The 23,470-nt window shown below is 34.3% G+C and overlaps 2 protein-coding genes across 4 annotated transcripts; one reads left to right on the top strand and one right to left on the bottom strand.

Annotated features, from left to right (window-relative positions):
• Positions 1–656: 656 nt before the first annotated feature.
• Positions 657–16,689, top strand: LOC122276004. Its single transcript, XM_043085410.1, has 11 exons — positions 657–890; positions 9,105–9,347; positions 9,436–9,496; positions 9,645–10,553; positions 10,642–10,992; positions 11,041–13,871; positions 14,676–14,946; positions 15,014–15,110; positions 15,419–15,496; positions 15,598–15,742; positions 16,537–16,689. Exons 1-11 carry the CDS (start codon positions 657–659, stop codon positions 16,687–16,689), a joined length of 5,373 nt encoding a protein of 1,790 aa, XP_042941344.1.
• Positions 16,690–17,206: 517 nt separating this feature from the next.
• Positions 17,207–22,859, bottom strand: LOC122276077 (protein SMG7L). Of its 3 annotated transcripts, none has more exons than XM_043085525.1 (6): positions 22,351–22,859; positions 21,156–21,295; positions 20,470–21,066; positions 20,198–20,320; positions 19,851–20,059; positions 17,207–19,399 (listed from the first exon to the last, which is right to left on the bottom strand). In XM_043085525.1, the coding sequence occupies exons 2-6, from the start codon at positions 21,216–21,218 to the stop codon at positions 17,401–17,403; spliced, it is 2,991 nt and encodes a 996-aa protein (XP_042941459.1). In that variant the 5' UTR covers positions 21,219–21,295; positions 22,351–22,859; the 3' UTR covers positions 17,207–17,400. The 3 variants fall into 3 exon arrangements, with proteins under 3 accessions (XP_042941459.1, XP_042941461.1, XP_042941462.1); XM_043085527.1 differs by lacking the exon at positions 22,351–22,859 and adding an exon at positions 22,166–22,336; XM_043085528.1 differs by lacking the exon at positions 22,351–22,859 and adding an exon at positions 21,988–22,156.
• Between the last annotated feature and the right edge of the window lie 611 nt (positions 22,860–23,470).

The following is a 23,470-nucleotide window of genomic DNA, read 5'->3' as shown; positions in this document are numbered from 1 at the left end:
ATCTTTCATTCTCGTCTTTGTCTCTACTCCCCATTTTGCTGAACCACTCTCTCTCTCTCTCTCTCTCTCTCTCTGAAGCTCACGAACCCAGCTCTCTGTCAAAGCTTCAAGATCCATTCCACCCCACCGAAAAGTCTGAACTTTTTACTAACCAGAAGATTACTTACCTGCAAAAGCCACGACGATCGATCAGGATCAGAGGAAGACGCACTCCTCAGAGCCTACGTTAAGCAATATGGCCCCAAAGAGTGGAATCTCTTCTCCGTCCGCATGGGGCAGCCCCTCCATCACGACGCCAAGTCCTGCCTCGAGCGCTGGAAGAACTACCTGAAACCCGGCCTAAAAAAGGGCTCTCTCACCACAAAAGAATAGTCCCTCGTCGTATCCCTCCAGGCCAAGTACGGCAACAAGTGGAAGAAGATCGCCGCCGAGGTCCCTAGACGCACGCCAAAGCGCCTCGGCAAGTGGTGGGAGGTCTTCAAGGAAAAGCAGCTCAAACAACAGCAGCAGAACCAGAAGAAGAACGGCAGGGGTTCCGTGGACGGAGGAGGAGCACAAGCTATTCCTATTGGGTTTGCAGAAAGTGGGGAAAGGAGATTGGAGAGGAATATCGAGAAACTTCGTGAAGACACGCACACCGACGCAAGTCGCGAGCCATGACCGAAGACGGGTGGGTGGTGTGCCGTGTCTTCAAGAAGAAGAATTTTCAGAAAGCAGCAAAGTGTCCTAAAACCTCCTCAATCTCAATGGATTCAAACACTCAGATTGAAGGCGTCCTGGATCAAATACTTCTATACATGGGAAGGAATTGCAAGCTGGAAGACGAGTCATTCAACAACATCAGCATCTCCAACGTCCACACTAACAACATGATGTTCCTCAGTACTACAGTAAAACACACAAGCCCGCTCGTCGATGAAGAGCTCCATGACAGATTCCTTCATCTCCCACGATTAGAGAGCCCTTCCCTTCCTTCTCTTCCAATTGGCAACTCACCCTTCGATCATGACCACAGTTTCAAAGCTTGTTATCAGCCATTCGATCACGATTAGATGTTCACTGAAACCCAACCTTGTTTCATCAACGAAACAGCTAATTGTACTGGCAACGATCGAAAACCAGGCTTAGTGATTGGGCCACCTTTGATCGTTTGGTGGCATCGCAACTTAATGGTCAAGAGGAGACAACCAAGCAACTCGCATCAGATATATTTAATTATAATAATATAATATAATTTTGCATGATTTCTCATTCATCATCATGTCTTTAGTGCTCCAATTGTCGATGTAACATCAGTTATCAATTGCATATATATATTTATATATAGTTAGTTAGGTTCTCCTAATTTTCTTTTCTCATTTTCTAAAAGATGTAAATTATATTTTATTCTCTCAAATAAGGCTGATCTTTATTTTAAGATATTTGAGGTAGAAGATTGACATGATTTTTTAGGCTAAGCAAGTACAGTTAGGGCTTATTTTTATGAGCAATGATGCAAGTATAAATTTTTTTATAATTCTTTATATATTATTTTAAATTGAAAGTATTTTTATAAAAAGCGATGCTATTTTTATTGGTTATTTTATAAAATCATATCTTATTTAAAATAGAATTACATAAAAAAAAAACATTTTGAAAAAAATTATGTGTATCATTTTTTTTAGTAAGATCCCAAGAAGGATTAAGATTTAGATGTACTGGTGAAGTTGTTGGTGATTTTGACAAAAGATTATCAAGATGATTAGGAGTAAACAGTGGTTGTGAGAGCTTAAGCCAAACTACTAATTAAATCAACTACCTAATCAAGAGAAAATGAGCCTTTTGTACTGTTAGACAATCCATGAGAGAATATTAAAGCAATAGTGCTTAAATTAATATATATGTATGTATATCTTTGGGCTGTTACAATGTCTCCCTATAAAATAGATCATTTTTTCCCTACCTGAATTGATGCATTCAGCAAAGCTAAAAATCTAAGCTGCCGACACAATAATTGAGGTGCTGCTGTGCTATGGGAAATAGTTTTATAATATGAAAAGGAATATATGAATAAATAAAGAAACTTGGTGGTGGAACGGATGAAGGAAGAAGAGCATATAGAAAGTTGGGTACAGCGAGGCACGTACGTATCTTTGGATCCATTGAAAAGATTGGAAAGAAATGATACCACGCCATTTTGGTTAGGTAAATGTCACAAAACGATGTCCATTCTATTGACTCCTCAGTATATAATCGAAATGCAATGCACGTTGATTAAGTATTATTATTAATAATTAATAATAATAGAATATGATGAGACATATGCTTCCCACCTAGGAGACAAGGGAGGCCCCCCAATCTTTGAAAGCTAGCTATTGAAATATGTCTCCAATATCACATAAATTCAAAGCTTGAACGCTAAAAGATCTTTTGCTTGCTTTTGTTATGGGCGGGGTACGTAATTTCATTACTTATTTTCCATTAGGGATCATAAGCTTTGATTTTATTTAATAATATATGTTTGCCTTAATTATTAAAACCCTCCCAACTCCCATCAGCTTTTTCATATATATGGTCTTTCCCTCACTAAGAAATTAAACCCATCCGATCCTCCATCAACCATGTACGTACGTGGTGGTTTGCAATTAGCTAGCTGCTTCCATGATCATCATCACATTTTGGTGCTAAAAGTCAATTGGAGTGGACCTAAGATTTATTTTTCTTTAGTTGTTAGCTCTTTGTTTTGGACCAATTAATCATGCACCACACATATTATATGTATATATATATATAAGAAAAATATTTTAGATATAAATAAATTATACAAAAGTAAACTTACAAGCTGATATAATTTGATATGATATATGAGATTGTAAAATTAATTTTATTATAAAATAGATTTAAAAAATTATATTAATTTGGAAATTTATTTTTATGAAACTTTTAGACGCGACACTTCTTAATATATAATTCACCAACGGCGCCGACAAGCTCTTAATTTCGTGTACGTTAAATAATATCTTTCTCTGCGAGTATTGCAGGAAGATTAACCCTTGATTAAGAAAATCAGCCTCTAATAAGCCGGTCCCACAACACAGCATGTTGATTAGTTTTTTAATGGTGCTGAGTTGTGTTTGGGATTTTGACCCTATAACATTTTCTCACTAAATCATCTTCTATGTTTCAAAAGTTCCAAACAAAGATCTTTGTACAAGGTCTTCATTGGAGCATTAAATTTCTCTCTCCTGGCTGCTATATAGATAGCTTGATACATAGATTAATGCTTACGGTGCGCAATTATTGAGTAAAAAGTTGTATTAGAAAAGATTGAATACGATTTTATATATAAAAATATTAATGATTTTTAGAGCTAATTAATATAAAAGTATATATTTTTCTTGCATAACATGAATAATAATTAATAATGAATTGAGTTGATCATGATCAGTTTATTTCAATCTCCAACCAACACGTTTCCTAATCGAATGGGGTCCACTCAATTATTCGAACCCATCTTATAAAAAGTATCAGTAACTATTCATGTGTCGGTAAAGAATCCAAAATTTATTGACGTGTTGAATTGAAGATTGCAAAAAATTAATAAAAACCGTTCAGTTATTTTTCTGTCGACTTCTCTCTTATTTTCTTTCTTTAACTTAAAAGTTTAAGCACAATTTTTATTTTTTGCAATCTTTAATCAATCATAATTAATGTTTTATATATTTTTTTTTATTAAGATTAAATACCAATACTGTAATTGAATGATTGATTAATAATGAACGGGTAGCGTAATGTATTAAATATGATGTTATATCATGTTGATGGTGTTGCGAGTAGAGTAGTTAATTTAGGAATTTAACGGGTCGAAGACATACTTAGTCGAGCATCCAAACAAGTCGTGATTCACCAAAAAGCAAAACCGAAAACCGCTTTAAGGACACCTGGTTTTCATTTGGTGGGAGGAAATCCACTTCTCAGCATAAATACATTGCATGTGGGTTTCCCTTGTGTGTATTATCACGTACACAAACCTCCCACATTCCTCTCACGAAATAAAACTGTTTTCCATTTACCCACCCTGACTCCTATCATTTCGCTCCTCACCTTCTCTTTCCTCTCACTTATTTTCTCTACTTTTTTTTTGCCCTATCTCATAGAATTTGCATGTGAGTTTCCGTTTTTGTTGATAAAGCTCTGTACGAAGAGATTTTGGTCGTTGTCTTCTTTGGTTTTCTCTTTTTTGCTCTGTTTGGAGGGTTTTTAGATGGAAAACGGTGCAGATTCGACCTCCCGGAATTTTTTCAGCTGTACCCATGTCTAACATCTTCGGTTTCAGTGTAAACTCTCGATTTCCTTAGAAAAATATAAATGATATACTTTAAGTGTTCTTTTAAATAATATACTTAGTAAAGAATTCGTCAAAATTAAGCAGTTAACTTCTCTCTCTCTCTCTCTCTCTCTCTCTCTCTCTCTCTCTCTCTCTCTTAACAAGAGCGGTGGTCCTTTGTTTTAGACCAGACAACTCTGATCAGTAGGATTTTTACAGGTCTTCTGTAGCTGTCAGGCGCCGCAGCTATGATACTACATCACTCTTGTCTCTTGTAGAGAAATACTTCACGAGAGATGATTCATCATAATTTTCTCTATAAAAGAATTATTCAGTTCATCTTCTTTCGCATCTCATCTTCTTCACTTTTCTGAAATTAGTCTGCATTCTTACTCTGCAATCTCTTTTTGCTTTCTCACTTTGCAATGGCTCAGCAATCTTCTCATTACCAATGTATGAGGTATTTTGCACCTCGTTCACCAGTTGTTTCTGCTTCTTTTGTAGGTGTTATAATGCAATCCAATAATGATCTGACTAATAAGTCAGATAATGAAATTATCTACGAGCTTGTGAGTCTCGGTACCCGATACTCATCAACCCTTATCGCATATTCTCAGCGACTACAATCTAGGACTGGTGGGGTTGACAAACTCCACGAGAATATTTCTATCCTTCAGCGGCTTCTTATGGATTCCAACATGAAGATAGAAGCACTAAAGCGAGAGAACAGAGATTTAAAATCTTTGCTTAACTCTTCTTTTCGAGTGGCTATTCCTTTAGATAGGAAAGGCATGCAGATTTTTGAAAAGTAATAGCGTTTAAAGATTGAGGCAAAGAGCCTCAAATTTCTGTAATTTTGCTTTGTGATAATAAAATAATACTTCACAAATATTCATATTTGTGTTTCTATCTTCTGTTAGATCTTCTATGTATTCTATTTTATTTCTCCTTTAATAATGCACAATTTCTTACAAAATCGTAATATGAATATGAAATACTAATTGTATTTAAGAGATGGTATTTTAGATTTAATAATTCCATTCATCTCCTCCATGAATGTTCTCTAAATCCCAACTGAAGCTTCTCATTTTACAAATCTTTGCTTGTTATTTGGAAAAATTCCACGGGATCAAGATATCAACAATCGTGACAGCGCTGCTGCTCTCCTTCTAAACAGGTTGATTCACATGAATAACCTCAGTTGCTTCAGTATACTGAATGAGATGTACTTATTTCTTCTGTTCTTTATTTTAGGGCATTTCACCCCTCTCTTACCTGCTGTTGAGCGGTGCATAACGGTGTTGCTAATTGCTGAACGTGTTGCTGATTACTATTATTTACTTTCATGGGAAGGTTTTATATTTATATTTTGCCTCCACTAGGCAAACGTCCCTTAGAGTGGCTCGGGAAAAAATATTTATAATTTATTTTTTTTGGCACCGATGATGATCATCGAATATTGATGATTTTCTTCTTTCTACTTTTGACTTTTAAGACACCTTTCGTTGGATAATTTGCTTTGTCGTTTATTATTTTTCAAGCTTTTTGCAGACATGTGGGATAAACTAATTTTTAGGAATGAGTCATGCGTTCTTAGCGCTAAAAAGTACTATTTCTTACTAATATACGAATTTATCATTGTAGTGTGGAGACACTCTCAATCTATTGTGCTTTCTATTTATCCCGTGATAATATATTATGGAGTATAATATAGGAAGTGGGTAGGGTCGGTTGCAAGGGTTGTGGGATCCTTTTCCTTATCTTACATTTCTTTCCTGTTTTAAAGCAAAAAATATAAAAGCAATTTGCCCAAAGTTTGACAATAATGCTTCTCCAATGAAAGCAACCACTCAACATTCCCGCAAGTGGAAACAATCATGAAATATTTAATCATATAGAATGACTAAAAAAAACATGTCTTTCTTTTCTTTATTTAAGATAACAATAATTTAAATATATATTTGTATTTTAAGTAAACAGTATCTTTTATTAATTAAATTATATTTTTAAATCCATATTAAATAGATAAGATATAACTCATTCAATCATTTAAATTTGTTAAGCAGATGATTTATTAATTAGTATGTTGTGCGGACTTTTTTTAGGATACTGGTCTTTAATTTCAATGTTAGTAGTTAGGATGGGACGAGTGGTTTTTTTATAATGATGTTACATCAAATTTCATAATGGCAGTATATATATATATATATATTGACTTGATATTTTATAGGTTAGAGATATATTCCTGTTAATGCCACATGCATTCGATCCACAATAATCGTCTTTGCTTTCTCATCTAAAATAGTAATTTCAGTACTAAATAATATTCTTATCTAACTCTTATCCTTATCTCGACATTCCTTTATCACACAATAAATGGTGTGTTGGCATAGTACTAGACTTAAAAGTAGCACAACTCATTTAAAATATAAAATAATAAATCAATTAACATGTTTTTTTATTGACACACCACATAAAAAATATTGACATATTGATCTACTTAAATAAAAAAATATATATTTGTTTTTTGAATTTTTTATTAATATATATAATAAATCCTAAGCTTGGTAAATGGGGGTTACGTGGTATATAAATCCTATGTATATATAGCCCCATGGTCGGGAGCTGCACGTAATTTCTCAAACCAATCATGACTTATACCAATCTCGTTTTACCCCGACAATATCCATCCTGCTTGTACACACAAGATATGAATGTTCCTTTACTTTTGATATTTTCACTATAAAGACTTCTTAAAATAATCCATGATAAGTTTCAAAATAATCCATGATATGTAAAAGCATTATTCTCATGCAAAAAATATGTTACATATAGATATAATAATAGTTATAAAAATATGGAATCATTATCATGATCGATGTTGAATTATTGCACTACGTACGTACTGGCCTACCTTATAGGAAACAAACATGAAAAGCGACAAAAATTCATCAAATTAAGTTTTGATTTTAGTAGAATATATATAAAGGGAAGTGATTGAAAAAAATAATAAAGAAATAATAGAAAAAATTGATTTTTCCTATAAAATCTTGCCAATTCATGTGTGATGTGAGTCTGTACTTAGGACGAAAGATATTAAATATGGATATATCTTTTGTAGATTTGCTGTCAATCTCAACATCAAGAAAAATATTACCATCCTGGAAAAAAAAGGAGTATGGGAGAGAGCCACAAATCATAAACAATTAAAGAAATGAATCCGTAAAGAGATTTGGTTGCAGCAGTGGTTTGACAGGGTGATAGGACGTCTGGATGATTAAGAATAACAGGCACCTTAAAACGGTCTTTATGGCTCATTTGTGTTCACTTCTAACTTGGTCTCGCATAGCTGATTCGGTTTTTGTTTTAGAAGGTACGTATTTCCTTAGTTTTATTTCTTTTTTTATGATAAGGAAAATCTGCCTACACATAATCTGCCTGTGTATATATATGTATATATATATAATACAATTAAAACTTACAATGCCTTTTGTGTCTAAACAGGAATTGTCCTCATCAAAATATCTAAATATATAAAAGACTCTCTATTGTTCATTTCAAGACCTGTAAGTGCCTTTATATATATATATATATATATATTATATATCTCTTTTTGCTGGTCCCTACTTATAATTTTTTTGTGGATCCTTACTTTGAATGGCAAATTAATTTTGAGAAATATTTTATTCAAGAATTTTGATATGTGATATCGATCTATGTTTTTTATAAATTCCATTTTCATGGTATTTTTCCATTTCATGTGTTATTTTCTTATCTTCATTTCCTTGTTGATTTAAAATATAAATAATTTGGTTGTATGTATTTTTCAACATATGAATCAACGAAATTGTTTATAGCATTTAAAATGCATCATGGAGGTATGGATTTCGCATTAAGCAATTATTATTTATTCATTTAATTTTGGTTGTGTGGAACAGTACCAACTTTCGGAAGAATCATTTGCTTCGTTAACATAATGAGTAGTGGTAAGCTTGTGTTAATAAGTTATGTAGTATTTGTTTTGAAATAGTAATATTAGTTTTGTAAAAGTTAAGTTTGGAGACTATTTTTTGAAGATCAAAGAAAACAACAGGCCTGGTCCCTACTTATAATTTTTTTGTGAATCCTTGCTTTGAATGGCAAATTAATTTTGAGAAATATTTTATTCAATAATTTTGATATGTGATATCGATCTATGCTTTTTATAAGTTCCATTTTCATGATATTTTTCTATTTCATGTGTTATTTTCTTATCTTCATTTTCTTGTTGATTTAAAGTATAAATAATTTGGTTGTATGTATTTTTCAACATATGAATTAACGAAATTGTTTATAGCATTTAAAATGCATCATGGAGGTATGGATTTCGCATTAAGCAATTATTATTTATTCATTTAATTTTGGTTGTGTGGAACAGTATCCAACTTTTGGAAGAATCATTTACTTCGTTAACATAATGAGTAGTGGTAAGCTTGTGTTAATAAGTTATGTAGCATTTGTTTTGAAATAGTAATATTAGTTTTGTAAAAGTTAAGTTTGGAGACTATTTTTTGAAGATCAAAGAAAACAACGGGCGGAGAATATCCCGTATAAAGATTTACCATAAGAGAAAAAGGAAGAACTCCGTAGAAAACGGAGAGAAATATATGCTAAAAAAAAGGCATTTAGCAGCGATTCCCTCCAATTAAAAGATTCAACTTCATTTGATGGTGATCAACTGACTATATCAATTGATGAACGTTCAAATGATGATGTCCAACATATAAACATCATTCAAGACTTTACTGTTCTACAAAAGGTGTCAAAGAGACAACGGATTTTCCATTCTGATATTGACATCGGTGAACTGATTTCATCTCATGAAGTATGTGTTCCTCCTGGTGTAAATCTCTGTGTGGTTGATTCAGAGGCAACTTCATCATTAAACAATGTGACAGATCGTTCAAATTGTCCGAGTCATTCTATGGATTTTCTGACACGTAAATCAGGAAATACATACATAGATGAAACAACCGTCTCTAATCAGTTTCTGATTCAACAGGTTTTCCTGAAATTATTTTGTCATCTTTCGTATTCAAACATCCTTCTGTTCTTTTTCATTGAAATTTGGGAACATTCTATTCAAATAGGCTCCATGTGTTGTTCGGGAACAGTCAAGTTTTGAAACAAGTATATCGCCACCTTGTAGGGGTAAGAAACCAGTATAATTATATTATTCATTCTTCTGATTCTATTGTCAACTCTTGTCACTCTTCCAATAGTGTCCTTGGTCAAATCATTCAAAAAACAATTGATGAGTTTACACATATTGTCTTATATTCACTTTTGAACTCAATAGGTGAGGGGCATCGCCGCTCTGCTGAACTTAAGCAATTATTACAAGTCGTGCCATCTGAAGCATATTCTTTGCCGTATGTGCCTTGTTGCAGACATTGTAAAGCAAAGCGATTCTATCATGAAACAAACGGATTTTATTGTGCTGATGGGACAATTTATTTGGCCACAAATGCCGTCCCTGATCAATTTTATGATCTTTTCACCTCTAACACAGATGAATCTGCGCATTTTAAGACCTATGTTCGGACTTATAATAACAAGTTCGCGTTTACATCCTTTGGAGTTAAATTCGATGAAGATCTTTGTAGATGGAATAAAGGAATTTATACCTTTCGAACTCAGGGACAGATCTATCACTATATCAATGATTTAATCCCTTTAAATGGTCGTCATTCTTATCTTCAATTGTATTTCTATGATACGGAGCATGAATTAGAAAATCGCATTTCTGATTCAGACAGAATGAATCCATCAATTATAGCTCAACTCATCGATATTCTTCACATCAATCCATATTCTTTGTTCTTTCGATCTCTTGGTGATTTGTCAAATTTGAAAAATCAAGTAATCCATATAAGATCAGATGTTGGTCTAGATCAACGTGTATTCAATGTCCCGACATCTTCACAAGTTGCAGCAATATGGGTTGAAAATGAAGATGCAGATCAGCTAAGAGGACGAGACATTTATGTCTTTAGTCATTCTGGTGGAAGTCATATAGTTCAATATTATTTTGGCTGCTATGATCCACTTCAGTATCCGTTGTTATTTCCTCTTGGCGATACTGGTTGGCACCAATGCATTCAAAGGGTTAATAGAGGAAGCACATTAACAAGTAACAAAACAATCCGATCAATAGATCATCACCGATCAATATCAGTAGAAGAATTACTTAGAAGAGAAGATCGAGGTTATAGTGTAATCTTAATCTTCTAATTTTGTACTTAGTTTATAGACATCCAATTTTATAATATTTCATTCCCCTACAACTTTTGCAGCATTGAACAAAAAAAGGAAGGATCCAATTGTTTCGTGTCGTGAATATTATTGCTACAAGTTACAAATCAGAGAAAATGTCAGATCAATTTTGTTACTGTCTGGTCGCCTATTGCAACAATTTGTTGTCAATATGTATGTTAAGATCGAGACGTCAAGATTAGATTATTTCCGTAACAAACAACAACATATTCGATCTGAGTTATATCAAGGTATTGTTGATACCATTACACTTGGGGAAACTGATGCTTCTAATGTTGGAAAACGGATTATTCTGCCTTCGTCATTTATTGGGGGTCCAAGAGATATGCGAAAAAAATATATGGAAACAATGGCTTTAGTTCAGCGTTATGGTAAACCAGACATTTTTTTAACAATGACGTGCAATCCAAACTGGTAAGAAATTTCAAATGAATTACGCCTGCATGAGGAGAGTCAAAATCAGCCTAATTTGGTTGCTCGGGTCTTTCGTGCAAAATTAGAAGAATTAAAGGATCGATTATTCAAGCAGCAGATATTTGGAAAAGTCTCGGCATATGTTTATGTTATTGAGCACCAAAAAAGAGTGCTTCCACATGCGCATTTTTTAATTATATTACAGAGGAATTGGAAACTCTATGCGTCTGAATCTTTTGATGAGATTGTATCGGCAGAAATACCTGATAAAAATACAAATTTGCACTTGCATAATGCTGTTATCAAGCATATGATGCATGGACCATGTGGAGTGTTGAATCCAACAAATGTTTGCATGAAAAAAAATGGTTGTTGCAAAAGCCAATATCCAAAAAGTTATGCATCAGGTACGACTGTTGGAAATGATTGCTTCCCAATATATAAGTGTTCTGACAATGGAATAACTGTCAAACTGAGAGGCCATAATTTGGATAACCGTTGGGTCATTCCATATAATCCATATTTGCTTGCAACATTTGACTGTCACATTAATGTGGAGATTTGTTCTACGATAAAAGCAGTCAAATATCTTTATAAGTACGTTTACAAAGGGCATGATCGTGTTGCTTTCAATTTGGTTTCCGAACAAACCAATCAACAAATTGACGAAATCCAACAATTCCAATCGGCCCGATGGATTGCTCCACCTGAAGCTATGTGGAGAATATACGGCTTCATTGTTAATGAAATGTACCCATCAGTATATAGCTTACATTTACATCTTGAGGATAAACACCAAGTAACTTTTCGAGCAAATGAAGACTTAATCAATGTTCTCAACTCTGATCGATCTGCAAAATCAATGTTAATAGAATTCTTTGCATTAAACCAAGTAGATGAAAATGCCAGGACATTGTTATACAAAGAATTTCCAGAATTTTATGTTTGGAGCCAACAATACAGAGAGTGGACTCGTCGGAAAAAAAAAAAAAAAAAAAAAACTGTTATAGGTCGAATTGTTACAGCAAATCCATTTGAAGGTGAGAGGTATTATCTGCGGATATTGCCAAATCATGTAAGAGGACCTTTGTCGTTTGAAGATCTTAGGACAGTTGATAGTGTCGTGGTTCCAACATTTCGTGAGGCAGCAACTATACATGGTTTGCTACAAAGAGACAGTAGCTTACAAGATTGTTTACATGAAGCATCTCTATATCAAATGCCGTCCAGTTTGAGACGAATATTTGCAACTATTTTGGTTTATTGTAATCCAACCAATCCGAGAGAGCTTTGGGAACGTTTTGAGCAAGATATGTCAGTTGATTTTAGGTCGACTGAAGATTCTATGTCGGATGTAAGAATGCAAGTTTTGCGCTCAATCTCTTTTACACTTGAATCAATGGGGAAAGACATTAATTCGTTCCATCTTCTTGATGACAACATTTGTTTTGGTGAAGACCAACTCGAATCTAGGGAAATCGATGATGAATTGGCTGTTGAAATTTCAGAAGAAGATATTGTTGCATCAGAAGCCCTTAATAGTAAACAACGACATGTCTATAATTCAGTTTTGGGAAAAGTTTTTTCTAATGAAGCTGCTACATTCTTTGTCGACGGCCCTGCTGGGACGGGGAATACATTCCTGTACAAGGCACTTCTTGCCGCAGTAAGATCAAGAAAATTAGTCGCACTTGCAACTGCTTCATCTAGTGTTGCTGCATCCATCCTTCCTGGAGGTCGAACAACACACTCGCGCTTTAAGATTCCACTAGATACTGATGAACATAGCATATGTTGTGTCAGTAAACAAAGTGCCATCGCAAAGTTACTATGTGTGGCAAGGTTAATTATATGGGATGAGGCCCCTATGTCAAGAAAACAACATATTCAAGCATTAGATAAAATGCTACGAGACATTAATGATTCAGAGTTAACATTCGGTGGAAAAGTTGTCATTTTTTGTGGAGATTTTTGCCAGGTTTTACCTGTGGTTCGTAAAGGAACAAGACAAGAACATGTTGACGCCAGTTTGGTTTCTTCTTACTTGTGGCCTACATTGATCAAGTTTCATTTGACTGAAAATATGCGAGCAAGATTGGATTCAGTCTTTTCAGAATATGTGTTAGAATTGGGCAACGGAATGCCACCAATCACAGTTGATGAAACTATAAAAATTCTTGATGGCATGCTTGTTCCTTATGAAGATGACTGTACTTCTTTGGATCATTTAATATATGTTGTTTTTCATGATATTCATGAATATTCAATAAATATTTCAGCTATGATGAATCGGGCCATATTAACACCAAAGAACAGTTATGTTGATGAAATAAATGCATTACTAATTCATAGATTTCCTGGTGAGCTTAAGCGATATTATAGCTTTGATGAAGCAATAGATACATCTGAACAGTCAATTATGGAAGATTTTTTAAATGCTCTAACCCCAAATGGACTTCCTCTTCATGAATTGTTACTGAAGATAAACTGTCCTATCATACTGCTTAGAAACATTAATCCTTCAGAAGGACTATGCAACGGAACACGTCTAATTTGTCGGGCTTTTGATCAAAATGTCATTGATGCAAAAATCGCAGTTGGGCATCACAGCGGAAAAAGGGTCTTTATTCCAAGGATCCCATTCTTACCAAATGTTGATGAAAATAGTGGCTTCCCATTCAAACGAACTCAGTTCCCTATCAGATTAAGTTTTGCAATGACTATAAATAAGTCACAAGGGCAAACATTGAATTTTGTTGGAATATATTTACCTCAACCTGTTTTCTCACATGGTCAATTATATGTGGCTTTATCAAGGGCAAAGACTGCATCTACAGTAAGGATTTTAATACGGCCAGTGTCAACTGAGCGATCAGAAAAGAACTGCACAAAAAATATCGTCTATACGGAATTATTAAGATTAGCATCTTCAGATTAATGTTAAATGGGTAATGATTCGATTGTATAATTTCAGTTTAATTACTTCAACAACATTGTGCACTTAATAGAATTTTATTTTCTGTATATTTAGTATTGTATTTTTTAATTTATTTTACTCTTAAATTCTCTTTGTAATTTTTTTTATTTAATATTGCGTTGACTATACTTACACATTTAATATTTTTGTGTGTGAACAGCTTTAAAGATGCGGACGGTTTATACATTGATAAAAGATATCACTCCAAGTACAAGAGACTGGAAAATCAAAATGATTGTGGCAGAAAAGTCATCCAAACGAACAGGCCAACGCTCACCAGTGAAGTAGCAAAGCCTAACATTGATTGATCCAGAGGTATAATATTTATTTCTATCTATTGTTCTATATTTTTTTTAGTAGATTAAAAACTGGTAAATGATTTTGTTATTTTTGCATTCATTCTATTGAGTTTTGTTTTTATTTTTTATTTTGTTACTGCTAATTTGTTGGGTCTTTTGATGTTTGACTTTTTAAATCTTTGGCTTCCTTATATAAATGTCGATGATGTTCTATTAATTTAGTTATCTTCCTATAACACATTTAAAAACAAAAATTTTACACATAACTCAAAACAATTTAAAATCAAAGAAAATCATTATAGTCAATTATTTATTACAATTTATTTTTTGTAAATTATCTGTTACAATTTTTTATATTATACAGGGAAATCAGCTGCAAGCTACAATATTTGATAAGGATATTGACTCGCGACAAGATAGTTTGCACATTTTCCAGTCATATTACATCAGTAATGCATATGTGAAGCCATTGGATCCGAAGTATAGAATTGAAACATATGAATATCAATGGATCTTGAATGCTAAAACGATAATTGAGGAAGTTCCAAAGGATGAAGGACAATTGGAGCCACCAAAGTACCAACTCATTCTATTCAATGAATTAGATGCCTACAAGAATTCAATTGCAGAAATAGGTAATTCACTCTTTACTTTAGAATATTTAATTATCAATATACTAAAAATTTAAATCTTATTTGTCAGACATTTTAGCTGTTGCAATCCAAATCAAGCCATGTAGAGAGATAACTTTAGCACATGGACCAACAACTATTCAAGAGATATATGTTATCGATCAAGGGTAAAAATATTTTTTAATAGTTCACTCTTTTTGAATTATGTTCCAATTTTTATTTCTTGCATATTTTGCTAATTCTTTTTTTTTTATTCCAATTTTGTAGCTTAAACCCCATATGTTTAACTATGTGGGGTCGATTCGTGCAAGATGAATGCAAAAAAATCTCGAAAATGATTGAGACAAAGCCAATTATACTTGGAACCAAAATAAGAGTTGGTTCTTATAATGGTATTTTTAATAATTAACAATCTTATATTTTTTTTTACATTGTATATGCTTGCATTAATTATGATGCCTATTTCTAATGAAAGATTATCTCCATCATCACGTCCGAAAAGTAAATTTATGATCAATCCTGTTATTCCTGAGGCAACTTCATTGCAAGAGTGGTAATCATTACAAATAAGTTATTATTTGTTTCATACAATTTGAATATTGAAATTTTCATATTTTTATTTCTTATTTTGTATTTGTTTTTATGAATTTTAAGGGCAGCGATTAATGATTTATTACTCAAGAGTATTATTGCAAAAAACTTGACACACCCATCTGCATCTCTATCTTCTGTTGGCATTCGGGAAATAATCAAGAATTGTGATGTTGCTGAATTCATCAAAAATTTGCAACCCATGGCGGTAAAATCCTATTCTTCGTAACAGATTCAAATATTTATACAATTAATTCTTCTAAAAAATTGTCTCTAACTAATGTGATGCAGAAAACAAAATTTTGGATAAAGGCGAAGATAATTGTGGTTGATTTGCGCTAGATATTTTTTTACATGTCATGTATTGGCTGTAATAAAGGAACTGGATATGATTACAATGATACATTACTTTGTTACCATTGCAAACACGAAAGCATTTCCCAACCACGGTATGTATCTTTCAAATCTTTTATTTGATAATTTATGTAATAGATTTAATGTATAGTTTTTATTGATTCTAACTTAAAATGATATTTCCAACAAATTTATAACTGCCGAGCATATGTTGAACTCGACGATAATACAGGAAGACTATCTGCTGTTATGTTTGGTGAAGTTGTAGAAAAAACATTCGGTTGTTCAGCAGTTGAGCTTATGAATCATACTGGAGATGTACATCTTCTTATTTTCCATTCGCTTTATTGTTGCGAGTAAAAAAATCTATCTCAAAATTTTTAACATATTTAATACATTATCTATAAATACATTGAGGTTTATATTAAAAAAACTTTTAAAAGTAAATTATAACAAAAATCGTTGAAATTGATTTTTATATACTTGTCTATTATGTCAATTTTATTTTTATTTATAACATGCATAGTAATTTAATTAAAAACATTGCATTCAAAAATTTGTGTTAATTTATAAGACATAAATTTTCAGCATATAAGTTATTTAAATTTTTATTAATTATGCAATTATAATTAAAAATTTCCTTTACAGGAACATTTGTCATATATAGAAAATCTTGTGGCACAAGTTTCACAGAAAGAGTGGAAGATTGAACTTCTTGCAGACCTCGATCGACTCAACCAAAAGCAGTTCAAGAATTTCAATGTCGTCTCTATTGATGCTGTACAGGATGACACAAAATGATGGATCAGAGTAAAAATATCAAAGGACTCATATATATATTTTTATCATTTTGTGTTGATTTAACAGTGAAGGTTGTACATCAGACTTTCAACTATGGTCCATATCTTTGGGTGCCACAATCTATTATTGTTGTAGAAAACAACTTGTTATGTTCCAATTTCTCAAACATACAGTTGTTTTAATACAATTGCTGTATTTTTCTTTTATACTATTATTTGCTTTCATGGAAAAGTTTTACATTTATAATCTGCCTCCACTAGGCAAACGTCCCTTGGACGTTTTAATTCTACTAGTATATATATATATCAAAGATGAATACATTTTTTATAAATACATTTTTACACATTTCTTGTGATTATATGCATGGTGTTTGGCTTTATAGGGTCCGTTAGAATCAAGATCTAGTGCTTAAATTCACATTCTTTTTCAACAAATCATTGCCATTCTTTTGTCGTCAATGGTTGCCTAAAATCATATTCCATCAGTAAGAGAATGTGAATAATTGCAATTTTCAGACTTGAGGACAGCAAAAATCTTTGACGCTTTTCATTCTTTCTTGAAACCCCCTCTCCTTCAGAGGGCATGCTAAAACATCTAGGGACGCATACATATGGCATGGCATGCATACAAGTAAACTTCGGACATCTCAGAAATCCCAAGGGGCTATGCTCTACATGCTGTACCAGAGAAATGTTTCAAATTGAGAACTTTTTAATTTCCCATATATGTAGGGCCTCCCAGGGAAGGATCTTGCTGGAGTCGCCATTCTCTCTCTTTGAGATACTGCAAAAGTGGATGTGGCTCAATTCTGAGGTCTGTCACAGCACCACACCCCAAGGGGCTAGGTCTTTGGTAACCAGGAAAGAGCTTCTCCCTTTTGAGTTCATCTGCACCATAAACAAGAGGAAGAGCCGGAGGAATTTGTGGGCTCGCCATGTATAAACTTGGGTTATAAGACGTAGGATTTCCCCACTGATCAAAAACATCAAACTTAGAAGCGTTCTCCTGAGCATGATACTGAACCGGCAATACATTGGCTTGCTCAAGATTGTGTTTTTCTCTGTACTGGCGAAGCCATTCAGAAGAAGTCATTCGACGTGTTGGTGGGTAATTATCCATGAAACCACGAGGCTCATGAGTAGCAACCCAACTTGAAGTGCTTGATACCTGCAATGCACCATGATAATCATTTGCTTTGCTCCAGCCTGCAGAGGTTCTGCAGTCAGCAAAGTTAGATTGAATGCTACTAAACCAAACAGCATCATCAGGTAATAAAGGAGCAGAAGGCACTGGAGGTAAGTATGTAGGAGATGACAAATTGATGAATGTAGATTTGGGCTCAGAATTATTCACAGAACCCTCATCTTCACCTATGGAGAGACCAGCCAAGGTTGTAGAAGCCATTTCTACGATAGGCTTCCAGCCGTGTTTGCTAATATTACCTGTCTTCTCTCTATCATTGCTCAAACTTCCCCTATTGAGTACCCAAGCACTTAGTGAGGGAGGCCCAGCAGAGATTGGGATTCCTAACAACGGATGTGCTGATGTATCCTTCACGTGAGGCTCCTGATGCTCAAATGACTTCTTGCACCGGGAACTATAGATGTCAGCATAGAAAGCCAAAGGATCATTCTCGGCCTTGGTTTGCTCAATAAGTAGTGACATAGCTCGGGGCAAGCATTCATCAGATGATACATTTTTATACCTTGAACCTTTTGGAGACATTTGATCGTTCATGTCAACGGAAGTGTAAAGTGGCACTGAGTTATATCTTGAGAGAGGTTTGAAAAGAATAACTTCTTCTTCATCAGTGGCAACAGATTTACCATTCACACAAGGGTTACTTGGACTTGCCTTCAGGATCTGTTCCCCACATTCTTTTGTAGCCATGTAAACATGCTGGTTGGGCTCTTTGAATTTAAGATCAGTACTGGGGGACTCTACTTTTTCCAATTCTTTTCTCTCCGGAAATTCACTTGACTCTCCACTGTAGAATTGTCTTCCTAATTTATCATACAGAATCCACTTACCAGAATCATTTGATCTTTCTGCAATCTTCATTGCAGCATTAGTGATGCGGCAAGCACGGAATTCAGCTCCACTTTCAAAGCTGTCTATGTGTTCCCAAGGAGTTGAAAAGTACAATGACATATGTGCACGTGCAACTGGTGCAAAGCCTCTCAATTCATAGTCTTCCCACAGAGGAGTACCATCTGGAGACATGGCTTCGCCACGTTTAACATTGAGCTGCTTTAGAAGTTCAATAAACACACCAAAAAAGTAACACATGGCGCTTCTACATTTTTCATCAACCCCATACACTTCTGCTTCATCAAGCATGCCCAGCAGCCACTCCACAAATACAAGCACAGCTGGTAAAAGGGGGCAAAGATACGATTGGGTAGCCTTCAGGCATCTATCAACAAGGCGTCCCATGAAAACTAATGCTGCTGCAATTGCAAATTGTGTCCGGGCAATGTGTTCCATATCATTTTTATCTTTTGACCTTTTTACTTGTGGACCATGAATTAGGTTCTCTATAATAAAGATGAGTATAGAAGCAACTTGCAGGGCTCGAAAAGGGCCAGTTCTAGCTGAATCCAAACACCAGTAAGATTCCAATGCAGCCTTTAGTTTTGTATCATCTAGTGCCATTAAAGCATCCAACTCTCTCATAGCAGATGCAAAGGCACAAGGTAATTCCTCAAAACTGCCTCGCATTAAAAAGTAGCAGAAAACATAAGAGTTCGTGTAGAAACTGAATAAACCAACCACTTCATAGAAGCAAGATGCATATGAAGTGATAAGGATATGCACCAAAAAAAAAAAAAAAACATAATCCAATTAAGCCGAAATTGTACTTTACCCAGCTGTGGGTTGAGTAGAGTTTGAATTGCCAACCTGTGGTTCAAAAAGTTGCATAGCTTGTTATTGTGGTTTTCGGCCATTCTTTTTGAGGCAAGTCATTTGAACATGCAAATTTAAAGATTTATGACAGAAAATATTAAAGAATGTAACCCCGGTGATAGGATGTGATTTTTTAATCCACAGGTTAACAGCTCAAATTCAACCCAAATTAATGTAGATCAAGTTTAAATTAACCCAATTATTAGACTAGAATAAATTTACACTAATTATTAAGACTAATTTACAAGGAGTACCTGGATTTTAGGAAAAAGAAACTCATAGTTCTGACAAGAAGAGACCATAATTCTGTGTCCACAGAGCGACTGTGTTCAGCTTTCAAAATATTGCAATTTAAGAAATCAGCATTTGATTGTGATTTTGTCTGGAAGTTGCTCCTTTCAGAAGGTTTTAAGAAATCAAAGTGGGCCTCTCCACAAAGGGAATTCAAATGAGACGACCTGTTCTGAAAAATCATAACAAGCCTTGAGAAATACAAAGATGTGAAAATCAGAAGCAGAGAGAAAGTACAGAGGATAATTTTTTTCTAAAAGTGCAGAGGATAAAAATTAAACACCAAAATTATAAAATAAAATCTTCTTACCCTCTCCATGAGTAAAATTAAGTTATCCCAGGCATCAGGGAAAGGTTCTTCAACAGCTAAACTCCTTACACAGTGGTACAAAGCAAGGAACTCATCACCGACATATGTAGCCAATACCGCCAACTACAAATGATGAGAGTCGGTCACATATGAAAACAAAAAATATAAGCATTATAAAAACTGATGATACAAATCCATGCAGTAACTAGTCCTCAAGAGTGAGCACTACGCGAAGATAATGATTTGATGACATCAGACTAATAGGAAAATACCTGATTATGGGGGTTTCCACTATCTGGCCAAATCATTGTTGCTTCCAGGTAGTGGGAAGCTGCAACTGACCAGTTACGTTCTTGAATATCACATTTTTCATATTGCTCTCGGTATCTAGCAAGATCCCCTAGACAAACTAAAAATCGATGGCATAAAAATTGGCATTTCTGCACCTTCTTTGGTGTGACAGAAGTAGACATGGCACCTTTTTTGTAAGAGTCTTCGGGGAGGCTATAACATTTTCTGATTTTCAATATCAAATTTTGGTAAAACTCAGTTGCTTGAGAAAGAAATGACTTGAATCCAGCTATATGTTTGTCATCAATTATCTGCACACTACTGGCATTTTGTGTCACCAAGTTTTTGCTCTCTCCATCAGCAGAACATTTCTTTATTATCTTACGAAACTCATCAATATGCTTATAGTGTAGTTTCCACAAAGAATATTCAACATCTTGAACTTCCACATGTTCACGATCATTTAGAATGATTTTCTCGTAACTGGAACGGACTTTTCGATACAGGTCTTGAACATCAGAGTGCAATAGACTTTTGGTGTAAATCAATGCCCACAACTGTTTTTCTAAGTTACCAACCTGAAAGCATCACAATTTTCAGCATTCAGATATTAAATAGAGGCAGAAAAAGATTCCATATAATAGCAAATGCTGCTTTGGAACGTTACCACAGTGAGAACGCCCTGCTTTTCTTTCTGTTCAGTCGATGGAACTGGTGAATTAGTAGACATGATCTGAGTTGGCACAGGTTCTCCTTTGGTGCCTTATCTTCTCAAGATGAATGATATAAATTTTCAGTTTAGCTGACCTGATAATTGATTATTCGATCCATCAGATAATGAGACGGAAATAAAGAATCAACAACTATAAGCCAATACATGACTTTAGAAACTCTAGTTAAAAGTTAATACACATGCACAAGAAATTTAAACTCTTGGATATTTGGTTCACTCAAAGAACATGGAACTTCTGGAAATATTCAAATTATACGAATATGTAACGTCCAAACAAAGAAAATGTATCTGAGTAAACTGAATGGAAATCTCTCGGTAGCTCTTTTTTCTCCCCCTTAACCTAGCAGACTATTTTTTGTGACTTTCGAACATATATTGATCTTTCCATGGCGCAGAAGTCACAAAGCCGTCTTTCTTCATGATGATATCATTGCACTTCATATGTGAAAGAGAGATCTCAAAGAAGAGATCAAACGCCGGTGAAATATGAGGAGTTTAACACATGCTACACTTAAAGTACTGCAAAGACTCCATTTGAATGATACTCGAGCTAATTGTGAACGGGTTCATCTGAAGTTGCATAGCACTAACCAATTCCAAAGAAATTCCGGATGCATATGTCCCAGATAGAAATCAAATCAAATTGAGTTCGACTAAAACCAAATTTAGCAATGATATTTTGAACAAGAAATGACCACCCATATTCCCAACTCGAGACAGGCATGAAACTGGTCAAAAAGTAAGAAATGCTTAAACTAACAGATACCCGTAAGACTCAAGGTAATCAGTCAACTAAGAGCATGACACATTCGCTGCTGAGTACTGCCCTGCTACATGTCATATTTTGCACTCGAACATGACTACAGATAATCAAAACAATTAAATAGAAAGCCCCAGCTAATTGGAAGTCTGGACAACCAACTTCGATAACCAAAGCCACCCACCAGAATTGGAAATGAGAAAATTAGCACCACAACCACCACCAACATTAAAACTGAAAGAAACCCACGTCAATTAAGCAGAAAAGGCAGCATCAGATTAAGTTTTTGTGATCTTTGAAGATCCAAAGGGGAGAGAATTGCATCCGATATATGAAAAAAGCGAGAAGAAGTGGAAAAAGACACCGTACCTGAAGCGCATAAAGGGACATAACCACAATTACCAAAGCCCCATCTAAGTGGGTCGCTTGTGACCAATGTTTGAAACAGAAACTGAAGACAAAGCAACCAGGCAGAAGCCCACGAATAGAGAAGAGCAACACGAGAGAGAGAGAGAGAGAGAAGCACGGGGAAAGGAAAACTGCAATAAGAGCCAGACCACCTGTACTGTACAGTCTGTACAGCTTCAGTTGGGAAACAGACAAGAGTTGATAGAGACAAAGACCAAGACTGCTATCCCAATCCTTTTTTTTCTTTCCTATCATAAAATTTTCCTTTCCTTTTTCTAAGCAGTCTAATTTTTCCTGGTGTGTAATAGCCAGATAAATCCACTAACATAATATCAAAAAAACATATGAAAGAAAGTATAATTCCAAGGGACCCATGATCGTCGTCGTCGTCGCCCATTTCTGTGACCGAAGTGAACATGATAACTTGTAAAACAAGCTAAACCCAATCTTTGAGCAACGATTGTGCTATGGTATTGAGCTGGACAACTTCATAATGTATCTAACGTGGTCCATCACCGTAAAAGCTATGACTTGGTGATGTTAGAACTTGGAAAGGGCTTAGCCGCACACGTGTGCATGGCGAGGTGGCTGCTCGGTGGGTTGTTGGAGATCTCATATCTATCCGTTATCTAATGCTTCCAAAAAGCTCAAAAAGAGTAGTCTATTTTTACATCATCGTATAAAATAAATTTTTTAATTCTTATAAAATAATTCTCTGATCGTTTATTCTGAAACACAAAAAATAACCCCTGAATAATTACCTCGTATTAAACTAGTTTTTCCAGTCAATCTTTAATAAAATAAATCAAAAAACAAATTAAAATCACTGGATAATCTCACTGGTTATCTGAAAATATATGATATTAATTTTTATATATTGGTTTAGGTCCATCATCTTTAAATTGATAAGTACATTAATAATATATATTTTATTTTATATTATATTTATAATATGATCAATATTATATAAATAATTGATCTACTTAAAAATTTTTACAACATTCATTATCTACGTAATATAGTTCAGTACAAAATCAGCCACACTGATAAATATTTTTCTCTATTTTCTATCTAAAGAAAA

This window comes from Carya illinoinensis, chromosome 9, assembly GCF_018687715.1.
Source record: "Carya illinoinensis cultivar Pawnee chromosome 9, C.illinoinensisPawnee_v1, whole genome shotgun sequence".
Taxonomy (NCBI): Eukaryota; Viridiplantae; Streptophyta; class Magnoliopsida; order Fagales; family Juglandaceae; genus Carya; species Carya illinoinensis.
Note: the sequence above shows the minus strand (reverse complement) of the source record. Positions and strands in the feature narration are given on the sequence as shown.

Coding starts and splice junctions, on each gene's coding strand:
- LOC122276004 (XM_043085410.1), top strand. CDS start 657: ATGACCGAAGACGGGTGGGTGGTGTGCCGTGTCTTCAAGAAGAAGAAT. Junction 13,872..14,675: donor GGGCAAAGACTGCATCTACA/GTAAGGATTTTA, acceptor TATATTATACAG/GGAAATCAGCTGCAAGCTAC. Junction 14,947..15,013: donor GAATTCAATTGCAGAAATAG/GTAATTCACTCT, acceptor CTTATTTGTCAG/ACATTTTAGCTGTTGCAATC.
- LOC122276077 (XM_043085525.1), bottom strand. CDS start 21,218: ATGTCTACTAATTCACCAGTTCCATCGACTGAACAGAAAGAAAAGCAG. Junction 20,060..20,197: donor TAATTTTACTCATGGAGAGG/GTAAGAAGATTT, acceptor ATGATTTTTCAG/AACAGGTCGTCTCATTTGAA. Junction 19,400..19,850: donor TTCTTTTTCCTAAAATCCAG/GTACTCCTTGTA, acceptor AATGCGAGGCAG/TTTTGAGGAATTACCTTGTG.